The sequence below is a fragment of the Oryzias melastigma genome, linkage group LG16 (genome assembly GCF_002922805.2).
Source record: "Oryzias melastigma strain HK-1 linkage group LG16, ASM292280v2, whole genome shotgun sequence".
In the NCBI taxonomy this organism is placed as follows: Eukaryota; Metazoa; Chordata; class Actinopteri; order Beloniformes; family Adrianichthyidae; genus Oryzias; species Oryzias melastigma.
Genome location: NC_050527.1, coordinates 21,697,900 through 21,713,733, shown reverse-complemented (window position 1 = coordinate 21,713,733; position 15,834 = coordinate 21,697,900). Strand labels below are relative to the sequence as shown.

At 37.3% G+C, this 15,834-nt stretch overlaps 1 protein-coding gene across 3 annotated transcripts in view; it reads left to right on the top strand.

Moving 5' to 3' along the window:
• Positions 1-15,834, top strand: part of faxcb (failed axon connections homolog, metaxin like GST domain containing b) — a 22,539-nt gene that overhangs the window by 866 nt on the left and 5,839 nt on the right. Inside the window, exons 2-5 of one of the 3 annotated variants that reach the window (XM_024268423.2) lie at positions 2,973-3,107; positions 5,059-5,180; positions 8,134-8,269; positions 10,955-11,151. In XM_024268423.2, the coding sequence (XP_024124191.1) occupies positions 2,973-3,107; positions 5,059-5,180; positions 8,134-8,269; positions 10,955-11,151 (590 nt within the window). Of the gene's footprint in view, positions 1-2,972; positions 3,108-4,688; positions 4,903-5,058; positions 5,181-8,133; positions 8,270-10,954; positions 11,152-15,834 lie in introns of those variants that run through there. The other 2 variants (XM_024268425.2, XM_024268424.2) reach the window with 2 other exon arrangements.

Below are 15,834 nucleotides of genomic sequence, written 5' to 3'. Positions count from 1 at the left end.
CACTGTGTTCTTGTGGTGAACCAGTCTGCATAAAATAGCAGTTTGATATATGATCAGAAAATGCTGATTTAATCAAACTATGACAGGTTGCTATGGGAGGATTTTAATTTTTTTAGGAATTAAAATTTGACTCTGAGCCTTTTCTTGCTTAACCCTTTAAAATTGGAGCTCCAGTGTTTATGTTCTTTGATTTACTGTCATTTTTTAATTGTTAACATGCAGCTTTTTACGCCACTTTTCTCCTTCAGAATCTGCTGGAATTACGTTGATCGTGTTAACAGTTGAAAAGTTGCATAGTTAAAGATTTTGTGTCAGGTGTTAAAGGGTTAATGTGGTGAGGAAAGCGACATCAGTTTTTATCTACAAGAGCAGCTCTACAGTCCATTTTACATTTCAATGTCATGATTTATCTGATTGTGTTTGTTCATTTAATGTATTTTCACTTTTTAAAAATGTTATGTGCTTTTTCTGATTTTTTATTTCTTTCTTTATGCTTGTATTGCATTTTGTTTCTATTTTTATGTTTTTATAAGGAGATAATTCTACCATCAGTCCAGGGACAGCAGATGAAAAATAGCTCTCAAGCTAACTCTGGTGCATTGGCAGCAATGCTGTTTAATGTACCATGTCCCTGACAAATAAATGAATAAATACATAACAGCAAGACAGATTACACATGTAGGGATTAAAAAAAGCAAAACAGTTGCATTAGACTAAAGGCTGAAGGATAGAAAGTAAAGGTGTAAGACTGGAGCAGGTAAGAGTTAGGACTAATGTTTGACTCACTTGCAGGTATGCTGTAATGCAGCCAGGATTTTAATTTTTGGTCACAATCACTGACTGTAAAGAAAGCACAGATCTTGGATGGGAAACAAACAAACACAAAAAAAGCTAAATTAAGATGTTTGGATTAGAGCACAGGAAGGGAAATGGGAATATTTAACACAGAGTTGATAGGATGGATCAGAAGAGGAACACCAATGTTTGGATCCACACCGACCCACAGGTCCTTCGTCCAAACAACTGCTAAACAGATTTGAATCTTTAATTCCTTGATGATAATGGATGCTAATCAAACAACTACTGCTCAAAACTGATTTTAATTTAACATATACAGTAATTAAAATCAAAAACCCATGTTTTTTTGTTTTTTTTTTAAAGCTGGAAATAAATTCAGGCCTGAAACGGCTAAACTAATTTAAAACTGATAATTCAATGGTAAATGGCATATACTCATATGGTGCATTTCTACCTTTCCAAAGCGTTTTTGAGCTTCAGAGAAGAAAAAGTGTCACTAGTAGAACTGTTTATTTCTCAATGGAAGTCTTTGGGACTTTGGCCTTCTGGCAACCTGTGGGTACTTCCTGTTTGGAACACGAGAAGGGAGGGGTCCGGTTCCTACTTATACAGTCATTGATTTTACCACTGAGCTGATTTAACAGTCAAGTTTAAAATCAATGTCCATTTAAAACCCAGATTTAACACAGACTGTCTGAGATGAGGAGTCAAAGGACCCAGCTCCACTGAGGAGAGTCACAGAAGGTGCTAGGACCACACGCCATCACTCCCGTCTTTTTGTTATTAAACCTTAAAAAGCTTAGGACCATCTTTTAGGACCTAAAATGAATTTCCCCCCAGGGGATTAATAAAGTATATTGATTGATTGATTGATAGTCTTCAATGTGTTACAGACAAGACAGTAATGGTGGTCTCAATGATATTAGACAAATGTGCGTCATGTGATTCTTTTTTTACAGTGTTCTGGTAAAGATGCCAACAGGTCTTTAGAACTTGGCAAGAGTCCTGCATCTTATCCTTTTTCCACCTACGTTCTGCTCTACGACACTCCCTCCTTACCTCATGGGTGTTCTTAATAAACCAGGGATCAGGTTTGGCCCCAGGTCTCATGGTTTTAAAAGGAGCAACTGAGTCTAGAATGTTCAGGCAGGAGGAGTGAAACCAAGTACAAAGTTCCTCTGCAGACGAGGAAGAGGGCACACAGAGGTGGTCAAAGGCAGCAGTAAAAGAGTTCAAAACTCTGCAGCGCTGAACAGGAGCGCCAGATTTAACAGGAGCACAAGACAAACCAGCATCAAACAGAAGAGGCAGGAGATCTGAAATTACACTATCAGAAAGGTCCATATTAGAGACAGACAAACTTAAGTAACAGGTGGGTGATTGTTAGAGGAGAGTTGGCTGAGTGGCATCTGGGGAGTGAGCGCTGGGGCAGCTGGGAGATGTAGTGTGTTCAATACTCTGGAGAAAGCTCGTTCAGGACATTACTGCTTGTACTTTTGGTATTCATGAACTTTATAGTTTTTGAAATATTGAGCAACTTATTCCCGACAGGAAATAAATGAGAAAGTCTTCAAATTTAGTTTTTTTTAAGTAGCTTAGCAACAAGCCTTCAAATGTATTCATGGTCTGTTTTCATCTTTTATAGTAATTTTCCAAAAAATTGACATTGAGCTGTTATATTAGCATTATGCTAGCTCATTTACTACTGGGGTTTCCTATGCTATTTTCGAGTTGAGCTAATAATTTAGCCACAGGCTAACGTTTTTGTCTAATTAGCAAGAGTTTAGCTAGTAGTCAAGCAACACACAAAGTTTTTGCAAAATTAGCATGTATAAGGGGTTTTTAAGCAATTTTACTACAAATTTTTCAGAAATTTAGGTCAACTTCAGCACTCTTTCATAGTTCTTTATTTAAATTTCCAGTCTTTTAGCAAATTCAACATTTTACAAATAGCTTTTGCATTTTTTTTATCAAATCCCTTCAGCAATTAAAGTAAATTGCGTCACCAGTTTCAGCAAAATGTTTCAGCGTCTTCAGCAAAAGCATTCACACTAGCATTATCGCTAGTTTTCTAGTTTTTGTAGTTATTTTTACAATCACTATTATTGATTCGTATTTGTAAAAAAAAGAAAATAATAATCTTTTTACAATTCTGTGTCTCTACCTGCTTTCAGGTGTCAAGTACACTGACTGATGATGAGCTGCTGTGTTACACAGAGCACTTAAGGATGATCAAAGCTGACACGGAGATCCATTTTAGGGATCTTCAGAATCTGGAAGTGCCTGACTGGATTCTGCAGCCTTTTAAGGTAGATGTTTTTTGAGAAGGAGGTTGTAATCCAGGATCACCCCATTGACTGTCAAAGTGTTGAGGAGGCACACAGAGGCTTTACATGTTTTGCTAGACTTTGCATGGGCAGTTTTCCTGTACTGTCACATCATTCATCCTCGTTTTAAAATGACCAACTATCTGGCTTCAGAACGCCCAGACCAAAAAAAGTCAGATTATTATTATTTTTTATCATTTAAGGCAAAAGATAAACAAACAGGAACTCCAACACATCCAGGTATTCTGGATCGACAGATAAATAAAGCCTGTCTGAGCATGGAATCTGAGCATGCATGCATGTATATGTATATGTATATGTATATGTATATGTATATGTATATGTATATGTATATGTATATTGGAGCATTCCAGACCAGCAGCAGGTGACAGACCTCAGAGCTGTGCTGGATCACAGGAGATGAGTCACATTCCAGACCCTGGTCCTAAGACAGGCCCATGTGCAAAGACAACCAATGATAAGAGGACAGGCCCCAATCCAAAGACATGCATCTGTCAAAGCCCAAAGATGGACCATGTGCAAAGGATGGATTACTGACCTAAAATAAGGCCCCTGTTCAAGGTCAAGCCCCTGTCCAAACACAGGCCCTGGGACAAAGACGGGCCATGATCCAAGGATATGTGCAAATCAAAAACCAGGTCACTGTCCAAAGACGGGTCTTAATCCAAATATGTGTGCACAAATACGCTCACCTGTCCAAATACAGGCCTGGCCCCAAACCTAAAAAATATGTTTAACATATTTTAACCAAGTTTTACTAATTTACCCTGTTGAAGCAGCATTAAAGCTATGGTGCCATGAATTTTGCACAATCCCTTAATTTTCCCCAAAGAAATACAATATAAACTACGTGGATGGCCGGTAGTTATTTTATTTGCCTTATTTATATTACGTTTTTGAAAAATGGAGTTCACTCATTTTTTTCAGGATTGGTCAACTCTAGGCCTCAAAGGTTGGTCTGTCTGCAGGATCTCCAGAAATGTGTTTTGTTCATGGCTGATTACCTGGATCAGGTGTGTTCAGCCAGTTAGGATATAGCAGGTAGGGTTGTTGGAAAACAGGCAGGGATATAGTAGAAGACATCCTTTATTAGGCACACAAGTGTCTAATTAAAAACCACTCGGAATGGTTAAAGGTCTCAAACTCAAAGTGGGACCAAAGCGGATGATTTAACTCCTGTGTACTGAAACGTAAGCAAAATTGACAAAGTGACTATGGTAAAAGCAGCAGCTGTAGTAGCATGATTAAAAATATGACATTTTCCATTTCCTTCAATAATGTAAAAATGAATACTTTGTTCTGGGAATGCTGAAGTGATTTGCTTAATGCTAAAATAGCAGACATTGAAGTTTACCTAAGCAAAAATCCTCGAAACTGTTAAATCGATTTGCTATTCAAACAAAGCATTCACACAGAGAGAGAAATAGCAAAAATAATAGGAAGCAGGGTAAATGTAATGTAATAAATGTAAACAAAAATGCATTTGATCTGCAACCCAACTTTTATTTTGGAAAGTTGTGCCGGAAGTCACGATGTTGCGGCTCTGTATTTGTTGACAATGTTTCCCTGAAGCTGCAGCAGCAGCAGCTGAGTGCTGAGCTTCACCCCGAAGAGGAGGAAGAGGAGGCAGGATGTTTACTCCCTCCACCTCTCCGGAGGAGCTGCCGGCAGCCATGCCGTAGAGAGCAGCGGCGGTTCGGATGCAGCTGTGGGCGGACCGCAGGCGGGAGGACGCGGGGCGGTGGTGGTGGTGGTGGTGAGCGCGGGTGGGAGGATGCACTGGGCGGCCGGCTTGGCCTCCTCCCGGCCGTGTGTGGTGGAGCTGGGGCGGAACCACAGCCTGCCGCTCGGGCTGTGCGGCTCCGAGCAGCAGCAGTCGTTGTATGGATACATCATCGCCTTTCCTCTGCAGGACTACGGAGGCATCATGTCGGTTCTGGGCTCGGACTCCTGGTGGAAGAAGACCCTGTACATCACAGGGGGAGCCCTGCTGGCCGCCGCAGCTTACCTCCTGCACGAGCTGCTGGCTATCAGGTACAAGTCATCACGGGTTGGTTCTAGTGTTTCTAGTGTTTTGTGAGGAGGAGGAGGCCGCTCCTCCACAGATCTCGCGGGGATTGTTGTGGTTTCCAGTCCTTGTTTTCCTCCTTCCAAGCGCTTCCAAGGACACGGCGTGACTGTCAGGCGCGCGCCCGGGTGCCATATCTCGTGCCAGACGCTCCAGGAGCGCGTGCGTAAATTGTCCTTCCAACTAAAAATTACGCACGCGCTCCTGTAACGTACAGCTCGGTTGTCCGCGCAGGAGCGCGTGCGTAATATTGCCCTTCCATCCTAAAAAAGGAAGAGGACGAAGCCAGTCGAGTAGAAGTGATTAACAGGGGCTATTGTGTGAGCGAATAACGCCTCCCTGTCATTTAGAAGGATTATTGCACATCCTGTTACGGTGGCTCCATACAGTTCACCCCCCCTTCCCCTCCCCACCCCCGCGCGCGCTGAATCACGTGCAGGCTGCTGATGCTGCCAGCATCATCTGTCCTCTGCATGTGGTGGGTTGTAGGCTGACACCTGAGCCTGCAGCTTCCACCTAATCCATGATGAAAAAAAACAAAACAGAATGTTCTGGGAAAGACTTGTATGGGTGTTTTGTGTGACTTGTAAGTCAGACTGGAAAAGAGATGCAAAGAGCCCAGCAGACTTCACCCCTGCATTGGTCACTTGGCAGGCTGTGGAGAGATTTGGAGTGGTTTCAGCACCACGTGAGAGTGGACAGCGACACGAAGGATCATGATGGTTTCAGCCTGTAAGCTTCTGGATGGAAACAGTTTATACACAACAGCAAAGAAATCCAACCATAGATATGGTGAAGTAGGGTGTTTTTTTAATCGTACACATCAATATCTATACAGAAAACTGGTTAAAAATTTGTTTAAACTGTGAAAATTCAATAAATTCCAACTAAATTCACCTAAGAACGAGTCTGTTGAGAATGTCATGGCTTGTCTTTAAATGGCAGACTCCTCCTGAAGTAAAGAAAAAGAGAAGCTCTCCAAATTGTAGTAAAAAGGTTGTGGACTTTTGAATAAAAAAAACATTTTTTAGCATCAATCTGCAAAGTTTGTTACTTTTTGATTTAATTGGGTTGATTTAGTGACAGGAGCAGATATTTTCTTCTTTCTGCTCCTTTTCATTTATTAACTGTTTTATGTTAATATAGTAGTATTTTGATGTTATGTATTAATACTAAATGAAAAAAAAAGTATTTGGAAATCACCTCATCCACACCAAGATTTTGAGAAATAGGAGAAATCTGTGTGAGTCACGGACAAGGCCACATCTTTCTTGTTTTTATGGTGAGGTCTTGGGTCTATCAAACAACACTGTATCACCCATAGAAAGACCAAAAAGAGATGCATTATGGTCATTACGGCACACTATACAGATGCTAGCTCTGCATTTCTTGCATGAAAATTAGTCCTAACCTCTAGAATTAAACACGTCGGCTCCAACCAGCCAAAAAATCAGAAACCACTAAAAACGTCATTTAAATTAACACTATTTCTCTGTGTCTGTTTTCATGTGCTTTTTAGGAATAGACACGTTTATTATCGAGTTTTCTCAAATCAAAGCGCAGAATTCACGTTTGTTTAAAGCTATAGCATCCCAGGTAATAAACTGGAGAATATAATACAATATAATGAGTGTGTTTCTGTGTTTAGAGCTATGAAAACCGTCATAGTGTCTGCTACTCTAATGATCATTGCAGCACTTAAACAATGAGATAAATGTCTGAACTAGAGCTGCAGGTTTATAGAATAGATAAGTGCTCGATGATTTAATTATACTGTTGTTAAGATTCGCAGTTCAAGTGATTTAATGCAAATATCTGGCTTTTCTAGGAACATTAACAAACACAAAATGTTCCATTTGTGCAGCAAAGATTCATGTCCATCTGTACAGACTATTAAACAAGACAACAAAATCTGCACAAACCAACAACAAAAAAATGACCAAACATGTCACTTCACCTGTTTTACTTTGGTTTCCAGATCGCAGTTAGTCAGTTTCATTGAAATAATAACCTGCAGGTGAGGATAAGGTATATTTCCCAAGAAAGGCTCTTTACACACTAAAACAGATCCATTTTTCCTTTCAGATGTTCAGTGATCACATCCCACTGACCTTGGAGATAAACAGGATGTGATGGCTTTCAGCTTGATTGGTTTACGATTTAATCTTTTTTCTCTTCAGGAAACATCCCTGCTGCTGCCGTTAAGTTCATTCATTCTCTTTGACAAAAAGTCAAGAATTATTCTCCAGGTTCTCAGGAGAGTCTCAGTCAGAACCAGTCTGAGCATTTGGAATATTCTGACCCTCCTGGAATTGAGAATTTGGGATTATTTTAGCCCCACGATGAAAAATGGAAGCTTTATGATGGAAAAATGGGGTCATACGTTCAAACGGACTTTAATCTTACATAATGTTTGACGGAAATAATTTAAGCAAATCCCAATTATGACAGGGACTCACAGACTTTATACTCTCATAGATTTATCCCACATATCAGAAGGGTCAGTCTGAACCCGTTTGACTTTTTCCACTTCTGCACCATTAAGGCTTCCAAATAGCCTTGAAATAATGCATTTCTCTTGTCACAGTATTTAATATAAATGTTTTTTAGAGCTGCAGAATTTAAATGTATTTGCCTTTTGTATTTATCTTATTCTAATAGTTGTTTTTAGTTCCTTTTTTAAAGCTCCATTATTTTATTTTTAGATTTTTGCTAATATTTCATTCTAATTTGCTAAAAATGTTTCTCTTTTCCTCTCATCACACGTTTTTCAGTTAAAACATTCACATTTTTTAAAGTCCCAAAGGACTTTCTGGCTGACATGCTGTGTGAAGGAACAAGAAGCAGCACTCTCATTTAGCTGAAACCTTTGGCACATTTATCAAGCATATGCTTCTCTCCTTCTGTTTTTTTATGTAGGAAGGAGCAGGAACTGGACTCTAAAGACGCCATCATCCTCCATCAGTTCTCCAGACCAAAGAACGGCGTTCCCAGCCTGTCGCCCTTCTGCCTGAAAATAGAGACATACCTGCGCATGGTGGATCTGCCTTATCAGGTGATGTCAGAGTACAATAACAGTGTTACCAGATGACTTAAACAAAGCAAACAACAACATTGATATTTCTTCAAAAATATTTTAACTTCTGACTCTTAGAACAGAACATGCACAGTGTTTATTGGCTACGAAAGACAAATTTATGAATGCTGAAAGCAGAAAACTTGCATTTTGTTCACACTAGATTTCAGGAGTAAAGGTTGTTAGGTTTTGTGTTCTTGTATGAAGTTCCTCCAGAACATACCTGAACTATTTTAGAAAAGCAGTGACTGAACATGACTGCAGTTTGATGTACAGAAAGAGGTTAAAATAAAAAACGACGATTGTTTTATATAAGTTCAGGGAGTGTTTCCAGCATGACTTGCTCGGTCAGTAGAGTCACCAGTTTAGCTTTCTTTGGATCTTGTGACAAAAGTCACACATGCAAACTCTACACAGGAAACTAGCAACCTTCATCCTGTGAACCACTGGTGCAAAGTAAACCACCCCCATGCAGCTCATTGGAAGTGAAATGAAAATGTAACTGAATATAAATAAAAAAAACACATACACACAGTGCTGATGTAACTATAAAACACAATACCCAATATTCCAGCGTTTTCTGCTCTGCATCATCCACATGTGTGGAAACATTTCCTCGTATGACAGACAAATATGGATTTAGAATTCGGATTCCAGAGACATACAACAACCGGATTACATCATTATGCAAAACAGTGAAATGAAGTAATAAAGTATGGGTGGGATTATATAAATTCGCTTCTTCTCACTCCTTTTCAAGGAATCAATCAAACTCGACTGACTTTAGTTAATGATCACAAAAAAATGAATGAACCAAATGTGACATAAGTGTGTTTTATTTTTGTTTTCTATTTTCTAATCAATGCATTTAATTGTTTCTGTAATAAGTTTGAAATAATCGTGTGTTTTGTCCTGTATTTTTCAATCTATGCTTGAAATAAACCAATCAATCAATCAATCAGACATAGACCGAGACCGGTTTTAGACTATATTTTCATGAATTAAACAAGTTTATTTTATATGTGAAACATTTGGCAACAATCAACACACATTACTTTTAAAGCCCTATTTATAGTTATAAACAGCCAAAACAAGTTGATTTAGGGTTTGATTACCCTTTAGGATTCAAGAGAAGTTTGCTTTTAGTTGAAAGTTCAGCTTACATAAATAACGACAATGTAGATCAGCAGCAGTTGCAAATGCTAAATTTATTTCCTCCAATTATTTCTTTGTTTTACTTTAACCCTTTAACGCCTGAGGTGAAATTTAAACACAAAATCTTTAACATACTGTAACTTTTCAACCGTTAACACAATTATTCCAGCAGATTCTGAAGGAGAAAAGCAGCTCAACCTATTTTTCTCCTTCAGAATCTGCTGGAATTATCGTGTTAACAATAAAACACTAGAAGAGTTGCATTACCTGCGATCAGAGTGAATGCTTTTTGCTGAAAATAGTTGCGGAAGATGCTGAAGCTTTTTGTTGAAAATGGTGATTCAATTTACCTTAATTGCTGAAAGGATTTCCTGAAAATGCAAAAGATGAAATGTTGAATGCTAAATTTGCTAAAAGACTAAAGAATTTCTATGAACAATGAAAGAGCGCTGAAGTTGACCTAAATTTCTGAAAAAATTGTAAAAAAATTGCTTAAAAATCCATATTACATGCCAATTTTGCAAAAATAATATGATCTAAACTCCAAATTAGCCCAAAAAAACAAATTAGAGAAAAAAGCTAGCTCGTTGCTTAAATTCTAGGTAGACTTCAAAATAGCCTAAAATTCTTCAGTTAACAAAAATAGTCAAACATGTTAGCCTGTTGCTAAAATTATCTAAAATTATTGAGCTAAAATTATCGTATAAAAACCTCAGAGGTAACAAATTAGTCAAAAACGTTAGCATGTTGCTAAAAAAGAAGTTAAACGTTTAGCTTCTATCTTCTCTAAATTAGCCTAAAAAGCCTCAGTAGATAACGAATAAGTCAAAAATGTTAGCTTGTTGCTAAAATAGAAGCTAAACTTTAAATTATCCTATAAAAACCTCAGGAGTAACAAATTAGTCAAAAACGTTAGCATGTTGCTAAAATAGAAGCTAAAGGTTTAGCTTCTATCTTCTCTAAATTAGCCTAAAAAGCCTCAGTAGATAACGAATAAGACAAAAATGTTAGCTTGTTGCTAAAATAGAAGCTAAACTTTAAATTAGCCCAAAAACCCCAGTAGATGAAAAATTAGCCCAAAACGTAGCATGTTGCTAAAATACTAGGTAAACTCCAATTTTTTTTTTCAAACTACTAAAAAAGATGAAGACATGGCCAAAATATTTTTAAAGGCTTGTTGCAAATCTACTTATTTTTTTTAAGTTTCAATAGTTCCTCATTCATTTACTATGTGGCATATTTTGCTTAATATTTCAAAAACTCTAAAGTTTATAAAACCAAAAATACAAGCAGTAATGTGCTGAACAAGATGAACGTTTTAATACCAAGATTGTTGAAATCGCTGAAAGTGTGATTGAGTTTTTCTGTGCAGAAAAACGTACTCTAATTGTAGTAAACATTCACACAATTATTACAGTAAATCAACATAAACATCGGAGCTTCACTGTTAAAGGGTTAACAAACCAGTGAGGTCTTCATCTTTTGACATTCGCCGTTTTCCTTTAACAGAACTACTTTGACGGGAGGCTGTCGCCGCAGGGGAAGATGCCGTGGATCGAGTACAACCACCAGCAGGTGTCGGGCTCCGAGTTCATCGTGGATTTTCTGGAGGAGAAGCTGGGCGTCAACCTGAATAAGAACCTCACCCCCCAGGAGAGAGCTGTGTCCAGAGCCGTCACGAAAATGGTGGAGGAGCATTTGTACTGGTGAGGAGACGAGGCGCCAAAACTCAGCGTTGTTGTTATTTGTTATCAATATTAGTTCACTGATCCACCAAACATTTTAAGTGGGGCTGTGAAAGTTAAGTGTTAACGCACGCAGTCATAATTAATGCGTTAATATTTATTAACGACCTCAGACGTCCTGCCGTGCAGCTGTAGGATCAGCGTAATAAAACTCAGTCTAAAAAAAAAAAAAAACGTTTTTATAGTCTATGACTGAGAATTCATTCAATTAAAGAGATAATATGGCATTTTTTGTAGTTTTTGGACAAAAGGGATCTTTTATTTTAATAAATAAGGTGGACTTGGACTTGATTTGCTTTGTAATTTTATTCAAAAACATGTTCATTTGTTTGTTGGCTACTTTTATAGTTGTTTTTTTGTAAATTACTAGGGCCGGGAATCGATTAAAAACAAATTAACTAATTAATTGCAAACCTGGAAAAAAATTGATCCCAATTAATTACTATAATCTTTTTTTTTTTCCTCAGTATTTGCCGACCACTTTCACAATATGAAATCTCAACATTTAGAGCATGTATTTTTAACTACTGCTGTCAGTCGCTTACAAAAAAATCAAATTAATCACACTTTTGTGTTGTGATTAATCACGATTAAACACTATATTTAACTAGGTAAATTTTATTTGTACAATATTTTCCGCTTTTTGTGAAAAGGTGAACCAAAATCACAAAAATAGCAAGAATAAAGTACTAAAATTACACCTAAAACATGAATTCTATGTTGTATAATCAGTTTGTTTATTATTTTAAGGGTTTTTTTCTACTGCAAAAGGGAACCCATTTTTCCAGATGGAATTTTCAGTTTTTACATAATTTTATGTGTAGTGTGTGAATAAAACATAAAAAAATGACAAAATAAAGGTAGTGTCTCTTAAGTGTGGTCTTTCTGATTAAAATGATACCAAATAAGCGAGCAGATAGTCTTTCAAATTCAAAATACAGAGTTAAATTCAAAAGTTTTAGACCCTAGGATTCAAAGGGTTAAAAATAAACGTTCTAAATGTGGACATTTATGTGTGATTTCCTATTGTGATTATTTGCAGATAAGTGGCTGGCAAATCCTATAACTGAAAAAAAATAATATTTTTTTCCAGTTTAGCAATTAACTCGTTAATTTATTTAAATCGATTCCTGACTCGTATTTTAAGCTTTTGTTTGCTTGTCTCCTCCCAGCAGTAATACAATGTTAAAACTGCAGGGCTAAAATTTACCGAGCGAGATGGAAAATGACAGAAAGCAGAGACAGATCCCTTCATTTAAATGGTATAATCTGAGTTTGGCCGTTTGCCTGGGAGGAGCTGCGTTGCCGGCCTAACTTTATTTGAGCGCGGCACATGCTGGCCTCGGCCTGAGTGGACACTGTCCGTGCCCTCCGAGCTGCTCTCCATCTTGTCTGGGGTGAGTCACTGCAGCACCCCCGGGACACGCTGCTGCTTCTGCTGCTTCCACCACTGCCGGGAAATTGTTTCCACCACACACTCCCAGCGTTCTCCATTACCTAAAAAGCTCCATCTATCTGCTACCATCACACACGCCGGCCTGCTTTTATCATGCCAGGGTTCACTTTGAAGAGTCACAAGAGATTCTTTTCATAGGAAAAGATTCATTTTTTAAATGTTTGTGGTGAACAGGGAATTTCACTACAAAGGTCATCCATGTGACCCACATTCTTCCTCCAGCCATCTTTCCTTTCTCTGCTGCTCCGCCCTGCCATGTTCAGACCCACATATAGACTTATTGACTGAATAATTTATGTCAGGGAAGGGCAGTGTGGCGGCTCTTGGTGTGGTTCAATACGGATGAGCTGCATGCATGGCCGCCCTGGTGGTTCAGAGGAGGAAGCGCAGGAGGCTGATCAGCTGGGAATCTGTTATTTTATGAGCTTTAATGCTTTCTGAAGATTAAACCAAGATAGTCATTTTGAATGTGTATTAATTAAAACAATGTATGTATAGTCTGTGTTCTGAATATTCAATAGATTCTCTCTTAATCAGTCATTCTGTTGAGTGTAGATCAGATGTCTTGAAATGATTTTTTTCTTGCCCATTTCCCTGAAATTGAGCATTATGTGGAACATACCACAGACCAAGAAGACCACAGAACACATTTATGATGTTCTTCTATTACACTGATGTCATCATGAGTCAGGGGGCGGGGCTACAACATTTTATTGAGGAGGAAGGAGGACCATTACAGATAAAAGGATTAAAATACATATTTATAACATTTTCTTTTTTCAATTTCAAAAATATTGCTTTTTTATATTTTTTAATGATTTCTTAATGAGACCAATGCTGTCATGCGATTATTTTGTGGGGCGATTAATTAATTGTGACCTGTAATTAATTAATCTATGTTTAATGCCAATATTTTATTATCTAATCATTGCTGTGAAAATTCTCAATTTGATCCAAATACAGCTAATAAAGTGGCTTTATGAAGTTAACCTTTACTTTGACATCACCAGTGGAGTATTTGAAAACAAAAACATGAGGACCAGAGTCTTTCATTTATCACATCACAAAAACAGCAGAAATGCTTCCAGAAAATATTCATCATAAACATTAGAAGGAAAAAATGAGAAAGTTATGTCTGATATAAGCTTTTGTCTGAACAAAAGGTGAACTTTCCCTCTGAAATGATGCTTTAACGATTCTTGATGATCACTTTCCTCTGAGAGGAAATGGCAAGAATAGATGCGCACGCTGGAGCTGTTACCATGACAACGCGAAATGCAGCGTTTTAAAAAGTCAACTTTTTGTGAAAAAAGGTTTGAATTAAAAAAATATAATAGAATGGAAGTTCCAATAATTGATTTGATATAAAAAGTTTTCGTAAATGACCACGGTATGAGCGGGAAAATGTTCTTTGAGGTTTGCTTTAACACGGAGTTAACCGAACAATGTGAAAATAACATTAACACGATAAAAAAATAACTCAAAAGATCTATAGTTCATTAATTACAATTAACGGGATAATTTGACGGCCCCAAATGAGAACAATATTGACTCAAAAGTTGGGGGGCAAGGGGACGGACAGACTGCCCCCACCTTAGTCTGCTGTAGCTCCGCCCCTGCCATGGGTGTTTATGGGTTAATGTTAGGGGCGTAACGGATCACAAAAATCACCGTTGGAGACGTAAAAAGTAAAAACAAGAAGATAAAAGCTAAAATTACTTTTTTAAAACAAGCTTTAAAACATATATTTGAGAAAACATATCAAAAGTACTTCAAAGCATAAATAGGAACTCACACATCTTTGAACTTTGACCCTAAACAAAAATGTAAAAACGTGTAGTTTCTAATTATATTTACATGTCTGGAGATCAAATCTACAAAGACTGAGAGAAAAGAATGATGAATATGCTATTTTTTCCCTTTTTCTGGTTTTAAGCATCTTTTTAATGCGATTATAGAGGATTTCACTGAAGGTGTGATAGAAAGCACTGATATGGTGAGTGGATCAGTGCAGGATAAGTGGTGATCAGCTGAAAGGAAAAGGCAGGTTTGTTTGAACACAAGGTCGTTTAAAGTCCTTTGGAAAAAAAGAAACAAAAAAGTTTAAAGACAAATTTAAAAATTATTTTTTAAACCAGAAAACGGAGAGCTGAAACACCCTTTTCTCTGTCATACTCTGAAAAGAACCATTTCAGTTTGAATTTAACCATTGTTAGAGTTTGTCCAACATAATCAAGAAGATTGAAATCCCGCTTCACTTTAGTCCAGACTCTAGGCGCCTGCCTAAGCTCCACCCTGCAGTTTCTTAGTCCTCCTATAACAATGAATCCAGGCTTTTTGACTTTGTCAGGAACCTCGATGTCAACAAAATTACATTTTTTTAATGTCCTATTCCTTATACTAAAATGATCTGGTTTTATGTCCTTTCTGGTGTCAGGGTCGGTTTTTACCCGGTTACATAAAATAACATTATAAAGCAATAACTGCATTCATTAGTGGATTTCAGTCAACACACTGACACACACCTCCTCTCTTAATCCCGTGAGCTTCAGGAGACGTTCATTTGTCCAGGATAGTTGCAAAAAAGCAAAATAATCAAACTGGGACATGTCCAGACACACAACGACTGTTCTCTGATTTGACTCTCTTATACTTTGGAAAATGTAAGTGATTTCAGAGAATTAGTTTGTTTTGTTGGTTGTTTGTGTTCCAGTGTTTTTGGATCAAAGTTCTATTGCTGACAAAAATATAGATGTATTTTTGCAGGTTCTTAAAGAAAATATATATGGATCGAAACAGGATAGAAGTTACAAGAGTTAACAGTTTTAAAATAAAAAAAATAGATCAAGCAAATTAATTTCAGAGATGTGTTCTAAACCCCTCAGTACAATTTAAGTAGCACAAAAACCTTTGTTTTATTTATAGGATTATTTGCTATTGGGAATAAAAAAAAACTTTCATTTGATCTGATCAGAACTGGATTACATAATGCAAAACTGTAAAATGAGGTAACTAGGTAGAGGTGGGATTAAATAAACTCACTTCTTCTCACTCCTTTAGAATCAATCAAACTCTACTGACTTTAGTTAATAATTGTGAATATTAATGAACCAAATATGACATAAGTTTATTTTGTTTTTGTTTGTTTGCTTTCTATTTTCAAATCAATGCATTCAATTATTTCTGTA